General features: G+C 39.5%; 1 protein-coding gene across 1 annotated transcript; it reads left to right on the top strand.

Annotated features, from left to right (window-relative positions):
- Positions 1-365: 365 nt before the first annotated feature.
- LOC103518517 lies at positions 366-20,111 on the top strand. The gene is made up of 25 exons (XM_017447832.2): positions 366-973; positions 1,258-1,326; positions 1,841-1,912; positions 2,145-2,216; positions 2,476-2,547; positions 3,408-3,421; positions 3,479-3,667; positions 5,013-5,128; positions 5,578-5,734; positions 6,149-6,261; positions 6,659-6,917; positions 7,029-7,433; positions 7,815-7,939; positions 8,998-9,170; positions 9,767-9,921; positions 10,345-10,366; positions 10,585-10,748; positions 11,343-11,455; positions 11,806-11,931; positions 12,707-12,716; positions 12,911-13,072; positions 13,830-14,386; positions 16,115-16,294; positions 18,729-19,019; positions 19,741-20,111. The coding sequence occupies exons 1-25, from the start codon at positions 744-746 to the stop codon at positions 20,092-20,094; spliced, it is 4,200 nt and encodes a 1,399-aa protein (XP_017303321.2). The 5' UTR covers positions 366-743; the 3' UTR covers positions 20,095-20,111.
- The last annotated feature ends 889 nt before the right edge of the window (positions 20,112-21,000 follow it).

Below are 21,000 nucleotides of genomic sequence, written 5' to 3'. Positions count from 1 at the left end.
AAATTCAACGTACTTTTTCAATTCAACGTACTTTTTCAATTTACCGCCTTGCCAAAGTTCTCGACAATCGGGAATCGGGTAGTCGATTTTTTTTCCTATTGATCAGAAGTGATCGGGTTCGGAGTGATCAACCAATGAAGTCTATTGTTTACTGGATTCCTGTGTTTTCATTGGTTGATTTTTTGACAGCGTTGCCAAGTTACACACGGTGAGTGTAGGGGTATTGAATGACAGGTGTGATAATTTTTCCCATTTTTATTCGTAAAGATGAGCATACCCGGAATGCATTTTATTGAAGAGTCACCTTATAATTTATTTATATTCCAGTCTCCAAAAATATTCCAAAAGTCCATAACTATAACTTATCTTTAAAATTGTGTCTTTTGTGTAAAAGCTCTAGTTTTCAAGTGGAAAGTATTATCCTGTTATTCTCTAAAACCTAGGGATTATAATCAACCAGTTTCCAACATCTAATTTCACAAATTCACTCTTATTTTACCCAAGTTCTTCTGTATGTGTTTGGGTTTTGAGTTCAAAAACACCCAATGTTAAATAGTCTGTAGATTATCTGATCAATACTCAGATACCAAAATGTATGTAATTAATTGCTTTTGAAATAATTCGTGTGATTAATGAAACACATCACTGTGTTACAAACACTTTTGGAAATTACCAAATGTGTGATGTAAGAAGTTTGGCCATACAAGATGATTTGGTAGTCATTTACCAATAAGATAGAAACCATGAATAGTTTATGGATACCACTGGCCCTCCTATGTGCTTTGGTACCTATCAAATCTCACGGGGAAGCACTGTGTCCGATGAAATGTGTTTGCTCAAAGGTGAAGCCCAAAACTCAGTTTTCATTTGGAGATTTGTACAAGTTGAAGTGTGGTACTCCTGATGCTCGGATTCAAGATCTGGATGAGCTGTTCTTTCATACTTATCCAAATATTTCCGAGGTTTCAACAGTGTAAGTATTTAGATCTTGTGTAGCTCCATAATGTATTGCAATTCTTAATTTCATAGCTAAAGTTGTAAAGGGTATCTGTAAAAAAACAACTAAATATTAATACAAATAGGTAGGTATACCTATTTGGTAAGGCTTCTCATTTCCTAGTTTCTGAGAGGATTTAAAACATTGAAAAATACCTTTTTCAAGTGGTGTCTACATTTGTGAATCCTTCTTCAGTAGCAAAGTAGGTATGTAGGTACTAGTTTGAAGATAATAATTATACATTTATGTTTTTGTTTCAGAGATCTGTCAGAGAATGAAATCAGCAAAATACCCACCAATGCATTTCAGTTTCCTAATCTTCAAAAGCTGTAAGTGACTTGTTTATAAGTACCTTTGCTTTGTTCTATACACCTATTGAGTTTATTAAAGTAAAGTACTTGAAAAACAGGTTGTTGTCATATTACTTGAGTAGGTACTTAATATAGATACCCTATTTCTTTAATGGATAAAAAAGTGTTGCATAATCTACTTAAATAATTGCCTAGGTAATACCTTTGCTTTGTTCTATACACCTATTGAGTTTATTAAAGTAAAGTACTTGAAAAACAGGTTGTTGTCATATTACTTGAGTAGGTACCTAATATAGATACCCTATTTCTTTAATGGATAAAAAAGTGTTGCATAATCTACTTAAATAATTGCCTAGGTACATAAAAATTGAGGGTGTACTGTAGAATAAGTATAAAAATATGTTTGTGAAAACATAAAGATACCCTTAATTAGTCTCACAGAAGTTGAATAGGTATTAATTAGTAAAGCTGAATTCTCTCTTCTCTGTAGGTACCAAAACTTGATCCAATTCTTTTGTCATTCTTCTTACAGAGATCTGAACAAAAATCAAATTTCCGTCATTGAACCTGGAGCATTTTCAAATTTGACCAACTTGAAGTCTTTGTAAGTTCATACCCACATGGTATTTTCGTTTGTCTTTTTTAAGGTAATTTTTTATACATACTCCTTAGTACTAATATGTACTTTTGAAGTTTATGATAATTTCACAAGAAAATTTATGAAGAGAGTCTTCACAATTTGTTATTGAAGTTTTCTCAGTTCATGATGAATAAATAATAAGTAATTATCTAGGTAATTAATATTTTACAATTAATGTATTATCATCTGTTTTCAGAATTTTATCAAACAACAAAATTAGTTTTCTCAGCAAAGAGTTGTTTGAGGGTCTCAATTCCTTGGAAATCTTGTAAGTATAAATACTGATGACCAAAAACAGTGAGTGTGGTGTATACCTAGATAAGTAACTGACAGGGCACACTTCACATATTTTCCATAGCATAGGTATTATTGGACCAAAAATTGTAGGTACTCTTTGGCAGGATTTCACTATTAATATTTCAGTTTCCATGCATTTTGTATGAAATTAAGATTAACCATAATTTTATTTATAACTATCTATCTATACTATTTATGTTTACTATGTAAATTATTTATTTTCTTTCCAGGAAACTGGGTCAGAATGCTTTGGTACAGCTGAAAGAGGGCACATTTGCACACCTGCCATCCATAGCTAAAATGTAAGTATTCCACTATTTGGCAAATAGGCAAACGTTCAAAAAGATAGTGTCAAACACAGACAAACGAAATGTTAAATTATTGTGTGTTACAAATTGAAACTCTTCAGCACTTCAGCTTAGTTAACTTGGAGGGTAGCAGTTTTGCTTTATAATCACTAGGTGGTGGGTTCGATTCCCGCTTTCTACAAATTTTATCATAAACAGATACTTAAGGTTTGTTTGGCCGGCGCGGCGCGTATGTATATTATAAGCCCTAGATTGTGGGTTCGAATCCCGCTCGGTGCAAACTTTATTCTAAACAGATATAATATAAAGTTTGTTCTTGGAACGGCTGGCTTTTTCCCATCCCGTTCTCCTCTCTTTGAATGTGTGATGATATGACCTCCTTTGTTAGAGTTCCCTCTACCAAACCTCTTGAAAAAAACGTGTAACTTTTTTTAAATAGTTTAAGAGAGGGAACTGTAACAGCTAAGGTCTTATCGTCCCGAAATCGAAGGGAGACAGGATAAGAGAAACCAGCCGTTCCGAGAACAATTATCCCATCAGGATAAAATCCGCGCCTGGCGGGAATCAAACCTATGGCCTAGAGCTTACAAGGCAGATGCGCTACCAACCAAGCTAACTAGGCTGGCTCTTAATATTCAGTTTATTATTATTCTTGATTTGATTTTTTAATTTTACTTTCATGTAATGATTTAAAATCAAGACTAGAGCCCATTCTCTCTTGTTTCATGAAATTATTTATTTTTTACATTTACCACTGAAGATGCCGTAACTGGCGAAACGTCGTGTGGTAAATAATAAATTAATTTGTGAAGCAAAAAAAGGGAACTATTTTCATTTTCCCTCTTGATTTTTAGTTGTTTTACCAAGTGTCGTGTTCCTTAAAAGGTAACCAACTTTTTAATATTCTGTTTTAATATTTCCTCAGGTTCTATTCTAATCGACATCACCTCAGCTGTAATGCATCTACCCAAACCTCTCCTACTAGCTGCTCAAGAGAAAGAGCGTGCTTGTTCTCGTTTGGTTACTTCAGTGGAGAGTATATTACCTACGTTACAGTCACATCCATCCAGTGTGGCAGTGGAGGCGTTCAAAATTATACGGGAGAGCTTTTTTGGTAAGCGGAAAACTTTTTTTTATTATTGTATATGTTTTTTTTTTCAGTTCTGATAGAGGGAACTGTAACTGCTAAGGTCTTATCGTCCCGAAATCGAAGAGAGAAGGAGGACAGGATAGAAGGCCAGCCGTTCCGAGAACGAACCTTATCTGTTGAGGATAAAAACCGCCCCGGGTGGGAACCGAACTCGCGGCCTAGCGCTTACAAGGCAGACACGCTACCCTCCAACCTAATTAAGCTGGCCCCACTCTGAAGCTTAGGTGTAGGGGCAAATGGTAGATGTTTTTTATTTAGGTACTATGACAATTCATTCACAAGCACATGAAACATAGAGCTGAATCTTCCTCGTCTAAAACTTCAGCTGAATAGCTGAAGTTTGTGTCGACTGAGGAGGAAACAGCTCAGGTTCATGGCATTTTCTTCAGACTTTTTCATGGCAATTTTTTTTTCTTCTGTGATTCTCATCGCGTTTCCGGTTAAAAGTCGGGTTTAGCTTATACAAATCTACGAACTAGGCTGGCTATGTTCACTTTTTAATCACATTTCTTATTCAATTCAATATATTTCTCTTCGATTTCGGGACGATAAGACCATAGCAGTTACAGTTCCCTCTGTCAAACCTCTTTAAAAAAAAATATATATATATATTTTATTGTGATTGTTACAACATTATACACAATTTACAATTTTACATTTAAGTTTTCTATATATATAAAAATGTAGGTACCTATATATTATGTATAAAGAAGGAAATCACACAGTAGAAAAAATTAATAAATAAAAAAGACAGTATCATAGTAGGAAATATCACAAAAGGAAACTATCAAGTTTTTAAGAACGCTTCAGGTTATTAGGAACAATAGGTTAGTACTGAAAGGGATTTTTTGGTCTTACCTGTCCTAAAATAGCAATATTTCTGTCAGCTAGCATAAACTTAAAGAAGTTTGATATAGGGATCTGAAGTAAGTGGTAGGGTTTTATCATTCTGAAAGCGAAACGGGAATTAGACCATAAAAGGAGAAAACCAGCCGTTCCGAAAATGAACCTTATCCGAACCTGCGCTGAAATGTAATCCACGACCAAGCGCTTTCAAGGCAGACGCTCTACCTTCCAAGCTAACAAAGCTGACTAATAAAATTTCATTTGTCTACCTCTAAACAAACCTCAACATCTATCTTGGTCTGAAGATGATGTCCTGAGTGACATCGAAAGCTCACCAATTTAAAACATCTTAATCGAAATAAGAATAATTTATTTATTTTTATCTGATTTTTATATGTATAAAGAAGGAAATCACACAGTAGAAAAAAAAAATCCTTATTCTTTTCTTTGTTTCCTCCTACAGGTATTACATGTTCGTGGTATAGTGGTGACGTCACAGGCAGATTCTTCCTATGTGACACTAGCAATAGAACAGCACAACTCGCTACTCGTCAGAAAGTACTCGAGTCTTCTGTACAGGTTAGTTGTGCTTCCTCATTTCCTATTGTAAATCTCATCTTTTTCTAATACATTGTTGGTGGAATTCACCTTAACTAATGGGAGAATTTTTATTGATCCATAAAGAAGTTTTTAAAAACTCCTCCTTTTTGGATTATTAAAAACTCATTTTTGGGCGATTAAAAATTCTCCCATTGGTAAAATCTCTCTTATAAAGGGAAATGTAACAACGGAGGGTTTTGTCGTCCCGAAATAACAGGATAGGAGAAAGCTAGCCGTTCCGAGAACGAACCTGAAGGGATATTCAGGCTGAAATCCGCCCCGGGTTCTCGAGAATCGAACCCGCGGACTATCGCTTACAAGGTAGACGCGCTACCAACCAAGCTAACTATAAGTTACTATAACCCATAACTCAAGTTGTGGCTGGCTTTGGTTCTCTTTTAACTTGAATGTTGGTTTCATACACACAGGTGCCAGCATCTCTATTCTATCAACTGGAACAGCGTGGTTCTCACTCTACGTCACATCAACTACTGATAGTCATGTATGAAACTGCATCTCTGTTCCCACGCCGCTCTACTGCTGACGGCAAAGATGTAGCGAGTAGTGTAGTGGGTATCAAATTAGGTAAGTCAATGTCATCGAATAGCTTGTCATCAAATGGAAGGTAAAAACTCCGTCATTGTCATGTAGACTTTAGAAGTTATACAATGACTTCAAAGTTTAAACCCCCCTCTTTTTTTTCCACTTGGAAGGGTTTGATAGAGGGAACTCTAAAAGTCTTATGGTCCTGAAAGCCAAGAGAAACCCTCTTTCAAACCATATTTCTCTTTTCTGTAGGTTCATAATCACGAGTCAGTAAAAAAAAGTCTGTATTTTGATATCCACCTCCTATCTCTTGCCCACCTCTATTTTAAAAATATTGCACCAAATATACATAAGACTTGTTTGGACTGCGGGAGTAAAGATACTTTTCAGTTTCATATTCTGGCAATATAAACACTAAGTAGGGTATATTTTATTCTATTCTCTCTGTTCCAGTGGATGTGGACGTGACAGGACTGCGTGATCCAGTATACGTGATAGTGCGAGCACCTTCACTGCCCCGTGGAGATGTCAAGACGTCACCTCCACTCCCTGTATGGTGGGATGAGGTAAATTAATAATAATAATGATGGTTTATTTAATATAACTTAAACAATGTCTTTCTTTTGTTCCTATATAAGTACCCATTAGTACTTTTCAGGAACGATTTTCTTCTGCATGTTATTTCAATAAAATTCTTCTTGTTAGGTACGTCTTTTCTGTTTTCTCTGTTTCTAGTCTTAATCATATTTCATTATTATTTTCCAGGAAATATTTTTGAAGTTTTCTTTTCCTTATATATATTTTTTTTTCTAAGTATTTTTTAATTCATTTGGTAGTTCATTTAAGAATTTAGGAACTTGGTATTTTATTGTTGTTTAGCCGTATAACTACTACCTATCTTTACCTGTTGTATTTTATTTCATTGTCATTCTCTACTATCACTATTAATTTACATTTACACAGTCACGCACAGACGTGGTCACCCAACAGTCTCCCTTGCAAGCTATGGACACAGAAGAGTCAACTGTGCAAGACACGTTTACGCAGCAGTCAACTATGCAAGGGGCATTTACGCAGCAATCGGAAGGGACAATTACGCAGAAATCAACCATGCAAGGGACATTCACGCATGCTCGATTTCTCTGCAGTCCTTTAGAGAAAGAAACATCTAATGTGAAACATGAGACTCAAGGCGACATCCTGCTAACTCTTCGTCTGAACGGTTACAGTTATTGGCTGTCGGTGTACTTGGAGCTAACGCTTGTTGCGAACTATTCCGATTAACTTCGGCTGTTCTCGGAGTTTCATTCACATCTGTACTATTCTCATGAAGGCGACACGTGTCTGGATGAAACAGCAATGGAAGAGGAGACGCCTGTGAATGAGACAGAGGAAGTCAAACCTCTGAATGAGATAGGAGAATCTAAGCTTAAGCCTTTGGATGAAATAGAGGAGGCCAAGCCTCTAAATGAAGCAGACGAAGGTATGTTTCTAAAAGCAACATCAACGAGCTCAAGCCAACAAGATCCGTCATCGTCGCCCAGAGTTGCCAAATCTTCTCAAGAAACACTTAGCAACGGGATTCCTAAATCCTGCACCAAGAAAACCAAAGCAACACCTGCCAAGAAAATCAAAGAAACACCTAATAATAACGCTATTCCAAAGCCCACTATCAAGAGGAACAAAGAAGCTCTTGTATTCTCATGGTTGACTTCGGGTGTTCCCGTGGATACTTCATGCACGCTAGGACGATCCTGATTGGTGACTTCGGATGTGCCCAGAGTAAACACTCGATCCGGGTTGGTCAGTTGGGATACTTTCAAGGGTGTCATTGGCATGGGTGATTCTTGAATCCCGTTGTTAGGCGTTTCTTTGATTGCTTTGCTCGGTGTTCCTTTAATTGTCTTAATAAGTGCTTCTTTGATTGGTTTGCTGGGTGTTTTTTTCATTCTCTTGGTGGGTGTTTCATTTCTCTTCCTAAGAGTTTCTTTGTTCCTCTTGATAGTGGGCTTTGGAATAGCGTTGTTATTAGGTGTTTCTTTGATTTTCTTGGCAGGTGTTGCTTTGGTTTTCTTGGTGCAGGATTTAGGAATCCCGTTGCTAAGTGTTTCTTGAGAAGATTTGGCAACTCTGAGCGACGATGACGGATCTTGTTGGTTACACACGGCAACGTCGCATCTCAAGTGTGATTGGTTGGTACCGGATGATGTGCAGATATTGGAGCTCAGGCCTAGCCAGAACCAGGTAGGTTAGCTAAATCCCCACGTAGGTTGAGCTGAATTCCCAGCTAGATTTGGGTGACAAAAAGGTCAGTAACTTGAGTTTTATTTTGGGTTAAAAAGTCGAGTTCAGCTAACCTGCCTTGTAAGCACTAGGTCGCGGGTTTGATTCCCGCCCGGGACAAACTATCTTAAACAGATATGATTTGTTCTTGGAACGGCTAGGTTTCTCCTAGCCTGCTTTCCTTCTTTCCTCAACTTTGGAATGGTAAGACCTTAACCTGGACAGTTTCCTCTATCAAACCTCTTGAAAAAAAAAAATACTATTCAGGCCCATCTACACCTGTTCAATGGATATCAGCGATTCTTCTTATGGCCAGGTCCACAAATTGAGTTAAAATGACTTTTAAGTACAGTTGTTTGTGAGTTCTACAGTTCATACCTGCTACTTGAATAATATATCATTGCGCTTACTTGGGTGATGTTTCAAAGTCATAGAGCAGGAAAAATGAGGACCAACGGAATTTTTCTTTTTCCTCTACAACTTCTAGATCCCGAGGTAAATCGATTAAAAAAATGCCGGTAAATCGTGAACTTTGACGTCACGACATACGCTCTCGTAGGCGATGACGTCACATCAAATGTCCGAGCGAAGCTCCTTCGCAGGCAAAGCATTAATGTGTTTGTGCGCATACGTTTCTGCGTAGTTCTTTCTGCTCCTTCGCTAGCGCGCTTGCATAGTGGCGCTACCTAACGGACGAAAAAAAAACAGCTGCGTAAAGTCTGACGTCACACATATTTGAACTCTTTCATTAGAACGGAAAATAAAAATTGAATGTTCGACCTTTTACAGTTATTTTTCCGGAGTTTTGACCTCAGATTTGGATTTTTCCCAACTTTTTACATTGGAATCGACCATTTATTTATAATTTTTACCCATTTGCAACTGCTCCATTATTATATTTTTTTTGACCTCAGATTTGGATTTTTCCCAACTTTTTACTTAGGAATCGACCATTTATTTATAATTTTTACCCATTTGCAACTGCTCCATTATTAAATTTTCTTCTCTCCCTCGCTTAGCTTGTGTTCGAAGGGGACTCACTGAAGCTGCAATGTAGAGTGGTAAATGCTGACGTCACGGATGATGATACCATTATGAATTGGAGTTGGGGAGGTCAGGATCCGAACATTGTGTTTGACCAGACGGTACAAATAGAAAGCAAATTCCCCCGGGACAGCGGCATACGAGAGAGGTAAGAGAAGATCTCCGTGCCCGAGTGGGTATTACACTAGGCTTGCACGCCGGAGGTACCGGGTTCGATTCCCGGTGGTGTCCAAGTTTTTTCAGCTCTGTACTTGGATTGCGGGGTACAATGCGGGGAGAAGTTATTTCATTCAGCGTTGAAAAATATAACAAGTTTTTCTTAGAAGTCAATATTGACTTGGGAAAAACACCTTTGTATATCTATTATTATGTTCAATAAATAAATAATTGAATTGAATTAAATAAATAAAAAAGAAAAAAAATCAGCCTCGTGAGGACAATTGAGTAGCTACTTTAATCGAGTAGCGATCAGTGGCTGCATTACCAGTGTAAAAAGATTGATGATGAGATTTAATAGTCGGTGAGGCACTTGGTAATCTGTGATACTCACGAAAGTTGTGAAGAAGCTCTTTTCTTTACCACAAAGAATTCATGATTTGATTTGGGGTAAGAGAAGAGAACTTTATGGGTACAGAGCATTCGATAAAACAAATTAAAAATGCAAATTGCCATCGAACGTATGCGCAACCCCGCGTAGCGAGCACGCGAAGTCCCTTAAATAACACTGTTATTTTCCTATTGCAGCACACTCATTATCGATCACATCACCAAGAATCACTCGGGCACCTGGAATTGTGAGTTTATATCCGGTGATATCAATCATACCAGTACTATATCTGTGATAGTCATCTCTGAAGACACTAAGTATTGTCCTAGCACCACCACTACGGATAATAGGGGTGAGTCCATCTTTTGCTTAGATCCTAAACAGTTTTGTTATTTTTTACTCCAACTTGGAAACCTCTGATTCGACTCCTACCAATAAATGTCGTTTCCTTGTGTTATTATACCACAACTTTGGTACTCACTGCAGCCATTGTAGGATTTTCCAGATATCGCAATAATCCAGCACCCATGTTTACCTACCATGCTGGTACCGGTCGCTATGCGTATTGATATTACCTAGCTACTCACTTTCCTCACGAGGCTGAGTGGGCCCCGCAACAGCCAGTCACAGAATCAATCATTTGCATGATTGCTTGATTGCTACGAAATAAGATGGTGAAACACTCTTCGTTTTTACCAACATCAATATACACTTCAGAAGGTGATAATTTGTGGCATGACAGCTAAGATTATGCGTCTTGATATTTGTTCCTCAGGTACCTACATCTGGCCGATTGAGTATGTTTTCTAAAACAATCATAATATGCTTGCTAATAATCAAGATGATTTGTGCTCAACATAACTTGGCACTTAGCAAGTACCTACTTCTAACATTCTAGCACTTAGAAAAGTTCCAAGAGCAGTAAGAATACTTATTGTTTGAGCATTGTAATTTTGCACTCTCTGGACTGCATTGGGTAATTTAGGGTAATTATTGGTGTATTTTTTGTGCCTAGCCTACAGGTCCCAGCATCTCTATTCTATCAACTAGAACAGCGTGGTTCTCACTCTACGTCACATCAACTACTGATAGTCATGTATGAGACTGCATCTCTGTTCCCCCGCCGCTCTACTGCTGACGGCAAAGATGTAGCGAGTAGTGTAGTGGGTATCAAATTGGGTAAGTAAATTTAAAGTCACTCAAAAGATTTAAAGAATGGTTGCCCTTTTTTAAATAATTAATAGATTTAGCAAGAATTGGGGTCTTTTGACAAAATTGTTTTTGTAGAAATAACACAAGTTTAGAAATAATGATGACTCATCTATTCTATTTATTGAACTCTGAAATCCGCAGACCACAAAATCGGCCCCGTTAAATTCAGGGACCCCAAATTTCAAGGATCGACGTGCCTTGATTCTTATAAACTCATGTACCAAATTTCATCAAAATTGGACCAGGCAATCGCGAGTTAGAGCGGAACAAACAAATATTCAAACATCCGAATCAAATGCAAAACTCTCAAGTTTAGCATAGACCATATTACACATCACTATCGTTTAACACACTTTATTATAGGTACATATGTTTGAAAATTTAAAGAAAAAAGACGCCCCCCCACAAGAATGAAGATTTCCAATGGAATAATGGTTTTGGCTGTGATGTTCAACCAGTCACGGGCTGGCAGCTGCTTTGTTTGTTATTCAATAAATGTTTCTCTCGGTCTATTAATAAATATCATGTTTAATCAAAATATGCAATTCCCATCTCTTCCAGTGGATGTGGACGTGACAGGACTACGTGATCCAGTATACGTGATAGTGCGAGCACCTCCACTGCCCCGTGGAGATGTCAAGACGTCACCTCCACTCCCTGTATGGTGGGATGAGGTAAATTAATAATAATAATGGTTTATTTAATATAACTTAAACAATGTCTTTCTTTTGTTCCTATATAAGTACCCATTAGTACTTTTCAGGAATGATTTTCTTCTGCATGTTATTTCAATAAAATTCTTCTTGTTAGGTACGTCTTTTCCGTTTTCTCTGTTTCTAGTCTTAATCATATTTCATTATTATTTTCCAGGAAATATTTTTGAAGTTCTCTTTTCATTAGGTATTTTTTTTCTAAGTATTTTTGAATTCATTTGGTAGTTCATTTAAGAATTTAGGAACATGGTATTTTATTGTTGTTTAGCCGTATGTATTATTGTATATTGGAATTATGTCTTACGTATTAGGTACTGGGGGACTGGAGATCGGACGGATGTGTGCTCTCCCACTCACTGGAGGTAGAAGAACTGCTGGTGTTCCGGTGTGATCGGTTTGGATACTTTGCTCTTCTGGATAACATTCGCACTCCGGAGGTGACGAGGTGAGAAATTTATCTTTTATGATTCCTATACTGATAGATTCTGACGTGACTTTGTGAAGATTCATCTTGAAAAGAAGAACACAATAGCTTTTACTCTTCACAACTGTGAAGAGTAAAAGCTATTGTGTTCTTCTTATCTTTTATGTTTCACCGCCCTTGTCATAGACTCGCGTGGTCTGTGTTTAACTCTTACCGTGAATTCCGATGTTGACATTTATTGTTGAATTGTTGAAGTGGAGAACTATTATTATTATTTTTTTTTTATGTTCTCCAAAGTTAAACTTGGACGGAACCCTATTCTCGCCTACCCTTCTCTCTCCCCCCCCCCTCCCTCTCTCTTTCTCTCACTTTTTCTCTCGTGGGGCAGCGTCCTGTAAGATATTATGTGGGAGTCCAGTATGTAGGACTATTGCAAGATTGCAAAAACAAACTCGTTTTTACTTTTTTTTTTTTTTTTTTTTTTTTTTTTTACCAAGTTTTAATGGATTTTTAGAAAAATTCTTTAAAATTTTCCCGAAATATGCCGGAAATTATCAAATTATGCATTTGCATATGAAAATATGCAATTTCATGAAATTCGGGCTCTATTATTATTATTACTATTATTATTATTATTATTATTATTATTGTTTACTCTTTATTGTTTATAATTACATGTACACAAAATACACAAAAATTACAAGCAAGGGGCGAAATTATTGCCTAAGGCAATCTCTACCATTCAACCCTAAAACAAACAATGCTCTGCTCACTGTTCTGGATGGCAGTCACTGTCAAGTAAGTGCTTACGATAGAATGTAATAGAGTACATACCTGGCTCTGTATGAGTGTGTTCTGTCTTGTGTTCGCCCTGGGACTGAGGCAGACGGAAGCGGAACGACTGTGTCAGTGGATAGGCGTAGCCCTGCATTACTTCTGCCTCTGCTCACTGTTCTGGATGGCAGTCACTGTCAAGTAAGTGCTTACGATAGAATGTAATAGAGTACATACCTGGCTCTGTATGAGTGTGTTCTGTCTTGTGTTCGCCCTGGGACTGAGGCAGACGGAAGCGGAACGACTGTGTCAGTGGATAGGCGTAGCCCTGCATTACTTCTGCCTCTGCTCACTGTTCTGGATGGCAGTCACTGTCAAGTAAGTGCTTACGATAGAATGTAATAGAGTACATACCTGGCTCTGTATGAGTGTGTTCTGTCTTGTGTTCGCCCTGGGACTGAGGCAGACGGAAGCGGAACGACTGTGTCAGTGGATAGGCGTAGCCCTGCATTACTTCTGCCTCTGCTCACTGTTCTGGATGGCAGTCACTGTCAAGTAAGTGCTTACGATAGAATGTAATAGAGTACATACCTGGCTCTGTATGAGTGTGTTCTGTCTTGTGTTCGCCCTGGGACTGAGGCAGACGGAAGCGGAACGACTGTGTCAGTGGATAGGCGTAGCCCTGCATTACTTCTGCCTCTGCTCACTGTTCTGGATGGCAGTCACTGTCAAGTAAGTGCTTACGATAGAATGTAATAGAGTACATACCTGGCTCTGTATGAGTGTGTTCTGTCTTGTGTTCGCCCTGGGACTGAGGCAGACGGAAGCGGAACGACTGTGTCAGTGGATAGGAGTAGCCCTGCATTACTTCTGCCTCTGCTCACTGTTCTGGATGGCAGTCACTGTCAAGTAAGTGCTTACGATAGAATGTAATAAAGTACATACCTGGCTCTGTATGAGTGTGTTCTGTCTGGTATTCGCGCTGGGACTGAGGCAGACGGAAGCGGAACGACTGTGTCAGTGGATAGGAGTAGCCCTGCATTACTTCTGCCTCTGCTCACTGTTCTGGATGGCAGTCACTGTCAAGTAAGTGCTTACGATAGAATTCACTGGACTGCCTAATGTCTATTACTTGAGCACTGAGCGCTATCATTATCCCGTCTGTCATACTACTCGTGTTTCTCAGCGTCATGTGTCTACTGGTACGCTGTATAGCGCTTAGTCACCTGGATTCCAACGCCCAGCTATCGGATGGTACACAGGCGACGGATCTGGAACTCATGGAGGCCTCTGGGGGGAATCTGCCCACGGAACGTACCAGTCTGCATAGCGTCCTCACGCCTTCTAGTCAAGTAGAGGACACGGAACATTCCCCGCTGACACATCTGAAGGCATTCATGATGGTGTTGGTGATATACCTCCTCCTTGTGGTGTCTGGTGCGTTGAGTACAATGACCCCTGAGCTACGCCACTATGAAGAACTCCTATTCAGTATCCTGTACTGTGTGTTCTGTATTCTACTCGGGGTGTTTGTGTTGTTCTTCTACTGCTTTACAAGGACGGATGTAAGGACCGGCTGGTTTAAGATGGCGAGCAAGTCGAAGCCGCTGTACAGGTCTCGCAATGTTATCGATAGCAATAATGGACCTCTCCCTGTGCTGTCGAATTCTCAGTCCATCTCTTCGTCCAACCAGGTTAGTAACCTTTACTTTTATTCTGCCAGCGGTGACAACACGTTGAACACAACAGTTACCAATGTTCCACTGAAGTTAAGCCACGTTGCGTATTGTTAGTATCGCGTGCTGTTGGTTTTTTCCAGATCCCGCTCAGACAGGGTGAAGTTAATGTGTGGAGGCGGGCTTGGGGTCTAATGGTGTGAAAAAAAAAAGAAAAACTTTAGCGATAAAAATTTTCAGAGGTTGGCATGGGGAGTCAGAAAGATGTAATTCAAAGGTGATTTCGTTCATGATAGCCACACTGTCCTCACGTGAGACCTTGTTTAGACTGCTGGGGTAAAGGGACTTTTCAGTCCTATTCGGGCAGGATAAACAAGGTATATTCTATTCTATTCTATGTATTATTGTATATTGGAATGATGTCTTGTGTATTAGGTACTGGGGGACTGGAGATCGGACGGATGTGTGCTCTCCCACTCACTGGAGGTAGAGGAACTGCTGGTGTTCCGGTGTGATCGGTTTGGATACTTTGCTCTTCTGGATAACATTCGCACTCCGGAGGTGACGAGGTGAGAAATTTATCTTTTATGATATATTGATAGATTCTGATGTAACTTTGTGAAGATTCATCTTGAAAAGAAGAACACAATAGCTTTTACTCTTCACAGTTGTGTTATTATTATTATTATCCCGGTCTTATCGTAGAGAAAGAGAAAAATTCTTTTACTCTTCACAGTTGTGAAGAGTAAAAGCTATTGTGTTCTACTTATCTTTTATGTTTCACCGCCCTTGTCGTAGACTCGCGTGGTCTGTGTTTCCGGTGTGATCGGTTTGGATACTTTGCTCTTCTGGATAACATTCGCACTCCGGAGGTGACGAGGTGAGAAATTTATCTTTTATGATACCTATATTGATAGATTCTGACGTAACTTTGTGAAGATTCATCTTGAAAAGAAGAACACAATAGCTTTTCTGAAACATAAAAGATAAGAAGAACACAATAACTTTTACTCTTCACAGTTGTGAAGAGTAAAAGCTTCACAGTTGTGAAGAGTAAAAGCTATTGTGAAGAGTTCAGTATCCTGTACTGTGTGTTCTGTATTCTACTCGGTGTGTTTGTGTTGTTCTTCTACTGCTTTACAAGGACGGATGTAAGGACCGGCTGGTTCAAGATGGCGAGCAAGTCGAAGCCGCTGTACAGGTCTCGCAATGTTATCGATAGCAATAATGGGCCCCTCCCTGTGCTGTCGAATTCTCAGTCCATCTCGTCGTCCAACCAGGTTAGTAACCTTTACTTTTATTCTGCCAGCGGTGACAACACGTTGAACACAACAGTTACCAATGTTTCACTGAAGTTAAGCCACGTTGCGTATTGTTAGTATCGCGTGCTGCTGGTTTTTCCAGATCCCGCTCAGACAGGGTGAAGTTAATGTGTGGAGGCGGGCTTGGGGTCTAATGGTGTGAAAAAAAAAGAAAAACTTTAGCGATTAAAATTTTCAGAGGTTGGGTTGGGGTGATTTTAAGGCAGCGGAATTTTAAGGCCATAAATGTAGGTGTCTAAAAAATTAACTGTCTTAAAATTACCCCAACCCACCCAATAATCTTGGAATACAAATTTCTTGACTCCGCCGGGAATCGAACCCGGGTCTCCCGCGTGCAAGGCGAGTGCAGTGACCACTACGCCATGGGAGCTGACTTTACATTTACAAAACCTAATTTCAATCTGAATTTCCATATTCCCCCTAGCTGAAGGCGACTGCTATGGATTTGAATGGTGGCGCAGGAGGCGACCCGTTCAGTAAAGGGCCTAGTCTGGGTCTGGTAGTACTGAAAGCGCGTCACCCCAGTAATGAGACGGTCATCAATAACTTCTACAATCCACAGCAGAGTACTGCCGCACGCAAGTTCTTCAAGAAACAAAAACAGGTACTTTTTATTATGCTCTTCCTACCAGCCTTAAATTTCCCTAGGTAAAGAAATAGCAATGGTCAGTCTTGAATGCGACTGGCATCCACTCGGATTTTTTTTTTAAGCCAAAACCAAATGTCAGCCCAATAGCAATCACCTTAGAAGGCTGATGGAGAGGCTGACGAAAAAAACGCCGACCTCGTCTGAACACGGGATAAGGCGAAGGAATAGAAGAAGGAGCTTTTGCAAAGTAACTTTCTCTGCTTCATGCTCGAACTATTGTGATCTTATGATCTACATATGTTAGGATGGGTTTCACCAATCTTCTTTTTAGCATCTAATAGCCTGTTAAGCCTATACGAATCAAATGGAACGGGCCTTCTAGAGGCTGAATCTACATATTTTAGAATGTGTTTCACCGACCTTTTTTTTTAGCATCTAACAGCCTGTTAAGCCTATCCAAATCAAATGAAACTGTCTGTTTGCCTAACGGGCCTTCTAGAGGCTGAAAAAATATTTTTAAAACCGACTATTAATAATAACTAATTTTTATCCCTTGGTCTGAATCATTTACTCTACTTTGGTTTTTCAGTGACAATGCTCTTTGTTAGTGTATATAAAATAAAACCTGTATATATCTACTATTAAACTATTTATACAAAGACCGAGTTTTTCTTTAAATAGTGTGGTAATTTTTAGAATCATAGTTTACATTACCTGGAACACGAGGTAAAGTGGGGTTTATCTTAACAATTGTGTTTAGTTTGTCATAATGAATTATACGCGATAGTCTTTGACCTACAATCCCAGTGGAAAAATATTTCTGTGTTGAGCCTGTGAAACCCAGCTTTCATTTATACGAGGTGCGGCTATTAAGTTCCGGGACTGATTCTGTTACGGGAGAACTACGCATGCGCGAATGTTGTAATGCACATTGTTTTAAAGCTTGAAGTCTCATCTTTTGATTGAGGGGTCTCATGTATCTGCACTCCTATTAGTTTTGGATTTATTTTGAATTCTGTAGGACCCCTTTGTTGTGCTTTTCTCCTATATCTATGGGTATTAGTTCATACATGAAATTTTGCGAAAGTGCTTTTTCGACTATGAAGCATGTGAAAAACCAATAGATCAGTTGCGCTTACTTGGGTGATATTGCAAAGTCATAGAGCAGAAAAACTGAGGACCAATGAAATTTTTCTTTTTCTTCTACGACTTTTCTAGAGCCCGAGATAAATCGATTTAAAAAATACCGGTAAATCGTGAACTTTGACGTCACAGCATACGCTCCCGTAGGCGATGACGTCATGGATTTAAAAAATACCGGTAAATCGTGAAGTTTGACGTCACGGCATACGCTCCCGTAGGCGATGACGTCATCATTCATGTCCCGCTTCGTTTGTTTGTGCGCAAGCGTTTCTGCGCATTTTGACGTAAAATCTGACGTCACAACTCTTTGAACTTTTGCATTAGAACGGCAATTAAAAATTGAATTTTCGATCTTTTAAAGTTACTTTTTCGGAGTTTTGACCTCAGATTTGGATTTTTCACAATTTTTACGCAGGAATCGACCTTTTACTAATAATTTTTACCCATTTGCAACTGCTCCATTGTAATTTGTTAATTTTATTGACGACTAGGACCACAATCGGAGTCTTGGTTTAAGTTCAACATTTGGATTAAGCAATCTGATTGGTTAATCTGAAAAAAAAAGTAAAATAAAAAAATCATCCGATTGCTTGATCCAAGAGTTTAAACTCACTTTGTGGTCCCAGCCACAAGAAGTTTCAAGTTTGCTTTGGTAATCCAAGAACTAAGTTAAAACCAGCCTATTGGCTTGGAAAGTAGCGGACCTGCTCTTGAAAAAGTCACTGAAAGTTAGAACTTTTGATTTTGAACCCAGTTTGTTTGATCGAAATGAATATATTTACCCCTTTTTTTGTCCCTCAGGTGAGTGAGAGTGGGGGGGAGCGGGAAGAGTGTTCCTGTCAGGGTCTGTCGGAGCCGAACTCAGACCTGGGCACAGACTGTGGTCGCGACATCAGCACCAAGCTGTCCTGTGGTTCGTCGCACGCCATAGTCAGCGACAGCGACGTGTCTAGTCATCTCTACGCCACTGTCGCGCCAGAGATAGCCGACTCCTCACTGGAAAGGCGCGATCGACGGAAGGGCCCCGGCGCCAAGTACAAGATACATAACGATCTGATGGGGGAGAGAAGGAAGAACTTCTTTTTAGCATCTAATAGCCTGTTAAGCCTATACGAATCAAATGGAACGGGCCTTCTAGAGGCTGAATCTACATATTTTAGAATGGGTTTCACCGACCTTTTTTTAGCATCTAACAGCCTGTTAAGCCTATCCAAATCAAATGAAACAGTCTGTTTGCCTAACGGGCCTTCTAGAGGCTGAAAAAATATTTTTAAAACCGACTATTAATAATTACTAATTTTTACAGCGTCGTAACCATGGCAACAACCTGGCCTTACGAACTCACCCGAGTGACTCCCTGCACTCGGCTATCCTCGGCCAGAGTAAGATCAACAATACCAACATACACGTCGATATACCGGGTGGCAAGTTAAGAGAGGACAATCTCCATTTGGAGCGAAGTCTGGAACGGTTTCTGGAGGACAAACCGTTGCACAACAATGATGGAACGTTGCGAGACGTCAAGCCCGTGGAGGACGCACCACGACCCAAGTGCAACAATAGCGAGTACTCCACGGAGGAGTTTGTAACGAGTCAGGTGAGTGGCGTATTGTTTACGTTTACATAAAATGTTTTTAAGTGAAAATCTAAAAAAAAAAATCTAGATACTTGAAAAAAGCATTTTAAAGTGGAAGGAATTCACTCCTAAAGAAGTAATAACTAGCCTAATATGAAAAGGATATTTAAGGCCTAATAGATCAGTTGCGCTTACTTGGGTGATATTGCAAAGTCATAGAGCAGGAAAAATGAGGACCAAAGGATTTTTTTTCTTCTACGACTTCTAGATCCCGAGATAAATCGATTTAAAAAATACCGGTAAATCGTGAACTTTGACGTCACGGCATACGCTCCCGTAGGCGATGACGTCATAATTTATGACTCCCGCTTCGTTTGTTTGTGCGCAAGCGTTTCTGCGCATTTTGACGTAAAATCTGACGTCACAACTCTTTGAACTTTTGCATTAGAACGGCAATTAAAAATTGAATTTTCGATCTTTTAAAGTTACTTTTTCGGAGTTTTGACCTCAGATTTGGATTTTTCACAACTTTTACGTAGGAAGCGACCTCTTATTAATAATTTTTACCGGTATTTTTTATCAAGTTTGCTTTGGTAATCCAAGAACTAAGTTAAAACCAGCCTATTGGCTTGGAAAGTAGCGGACCTGCTCTTGAAAAAGTCACTGAAAGTTAGAACTTTTGATTTTGAACCCAGTTTGTTTGATCGAAATGAATATATTTACCCCTTTTTTTGTCCCTCAGGTGAGTGAGAGTGGGGGGGAGCGGGAAGAGTGTTCCTGTCAGGGTCTGTCGGAGCCGAACTCAGACCTGGGCACAGACTGTGGTCGCGACATCAGCACCAAGCTGTCCTGTGGTTCGTCGCACGCCATAGTCAGCGACAGCGACGTGTCTAGTCATCTCTACGCCACTGTCGCGCCAGAGATAGCCGACTCCTCACTGGAAAGGCGCGATCGACGGAAGGGCCCCGGCGCCAAGTACAAGATACATAACGATCTGATGGGGGAGAGAAGGAAGAAGACGCAGTACTCCCTGCCCAGGCGGAAACGGGAGAGGGGGAGCAAGGAAGAGGAGGATAAGAGGGAGACGTGTTTGTAGACTCTGGGACTTGGGACAACACTATGCTTACTCTGAACCATCTGGGAGAACACGCTGGCTATTTTCGGGTGCACTCACAAATATATAGTGGTCAAGACGCTCGCCTGGTAAACAGGAGGGCGTGGGTTCAATCTCAGCCGAGATATGGTATTTTATCCTTAAAATAATTAGAGAATTTGACCACAATAATAGTAGTAGCCTACTGCTGGAGTAAAGGGACTTTTCAGTCCTATGCGAGCAGTATAAATCGCTGGAGTAAAGGGACTTATCAGTCCTATGCGAGCAGTATAAATAAGCACTATTATTATTATATATGTTAGCCTACTGCTGGAGTAAAGGGACTTTTCAGTCCTATGCGAGCAGTATAAATAAGCACTATTATTATTATTATATTTATGAACAAAATATTGGTTCTCAAGTCGCACTGGAGCATCAATTCCAAACAACTGAGAGACCAAAATTGTCTTCCGTCTGACTTAAAAGCGAGAGTTTTCGTTCGTAAGTACGTGTGTCAGACTCATGAGGACACCAAAATGGAGGTGCTTGAAATTCCAGCGAACATTAACTTGTCTGTTCACTGGAATTTCAACTACCTCCAAGCCTGATAATGCAATTGACCCCAAAATTGTCTTCCGTCTGACTTAAAAGCGAGAGTTTTCGTTCGTAAGTACGTGTGTCAGACTCATGAGGACACCAAAATGGAGGTGGTTGAAATTCCAGCGAACATTAACTTGTCTGTTCGCTGGAATTTCAACTACCTCCAAGCCTGATAATGCAATTGACTGACGTACTACATAATTAACACAACACATTTTGTTGAGATGAAAGAATATTAATCAAGACTCAAACAATCGATAAATACGATCTCCTATGGTATGTATATGTTGTGGATTACGTTTTAGTAAT

This window comes from Diaphorina citri, unplaced genomic scaffold (genome assembly GCF_000475195.1).
Source record: "Diaphorina citri unplaced genomic scaffold, Diaci psyllid genome assembly version 1.1 scaffold2225, whole genome shotgun sequence".
NCBI lineage: Eukaryota > Metazoa > Arthropoda > Insecta > Hemiptera > Psyllidae > Diaphorina > Diaphorina citri.
The sequence above is the reverse complement of the archived record's forward strand: the minus strand, read 5'-3'. Positions and strand labels throughout refer to the sequence as shown.

Excerpts from the sequence above, each read along its gene's own strand:
- LOC103518517 (XM_017447832.2), top strand. The coding sequence starts at position 744 with ATGAATAGTTTATGGATACCACTGGCCCTCCTATGTGCTTTGGTACCT. Across the intron at positions 3,668-5,012 it reads TATACGGGAGAGCTTTTTTG|GTATTACATGTTCGTGGTAT; the intron begins GTAAGCGGAAAA and ends TTCCTCCTACAG. Across the intron at positions 11,456-11,805 it reads TCCCTGTATGGTGGGATGAG|GTACTGGGGGACTGGAGATC; the intron begins GTAAATTAATAA and ends CTTACGTATTAG.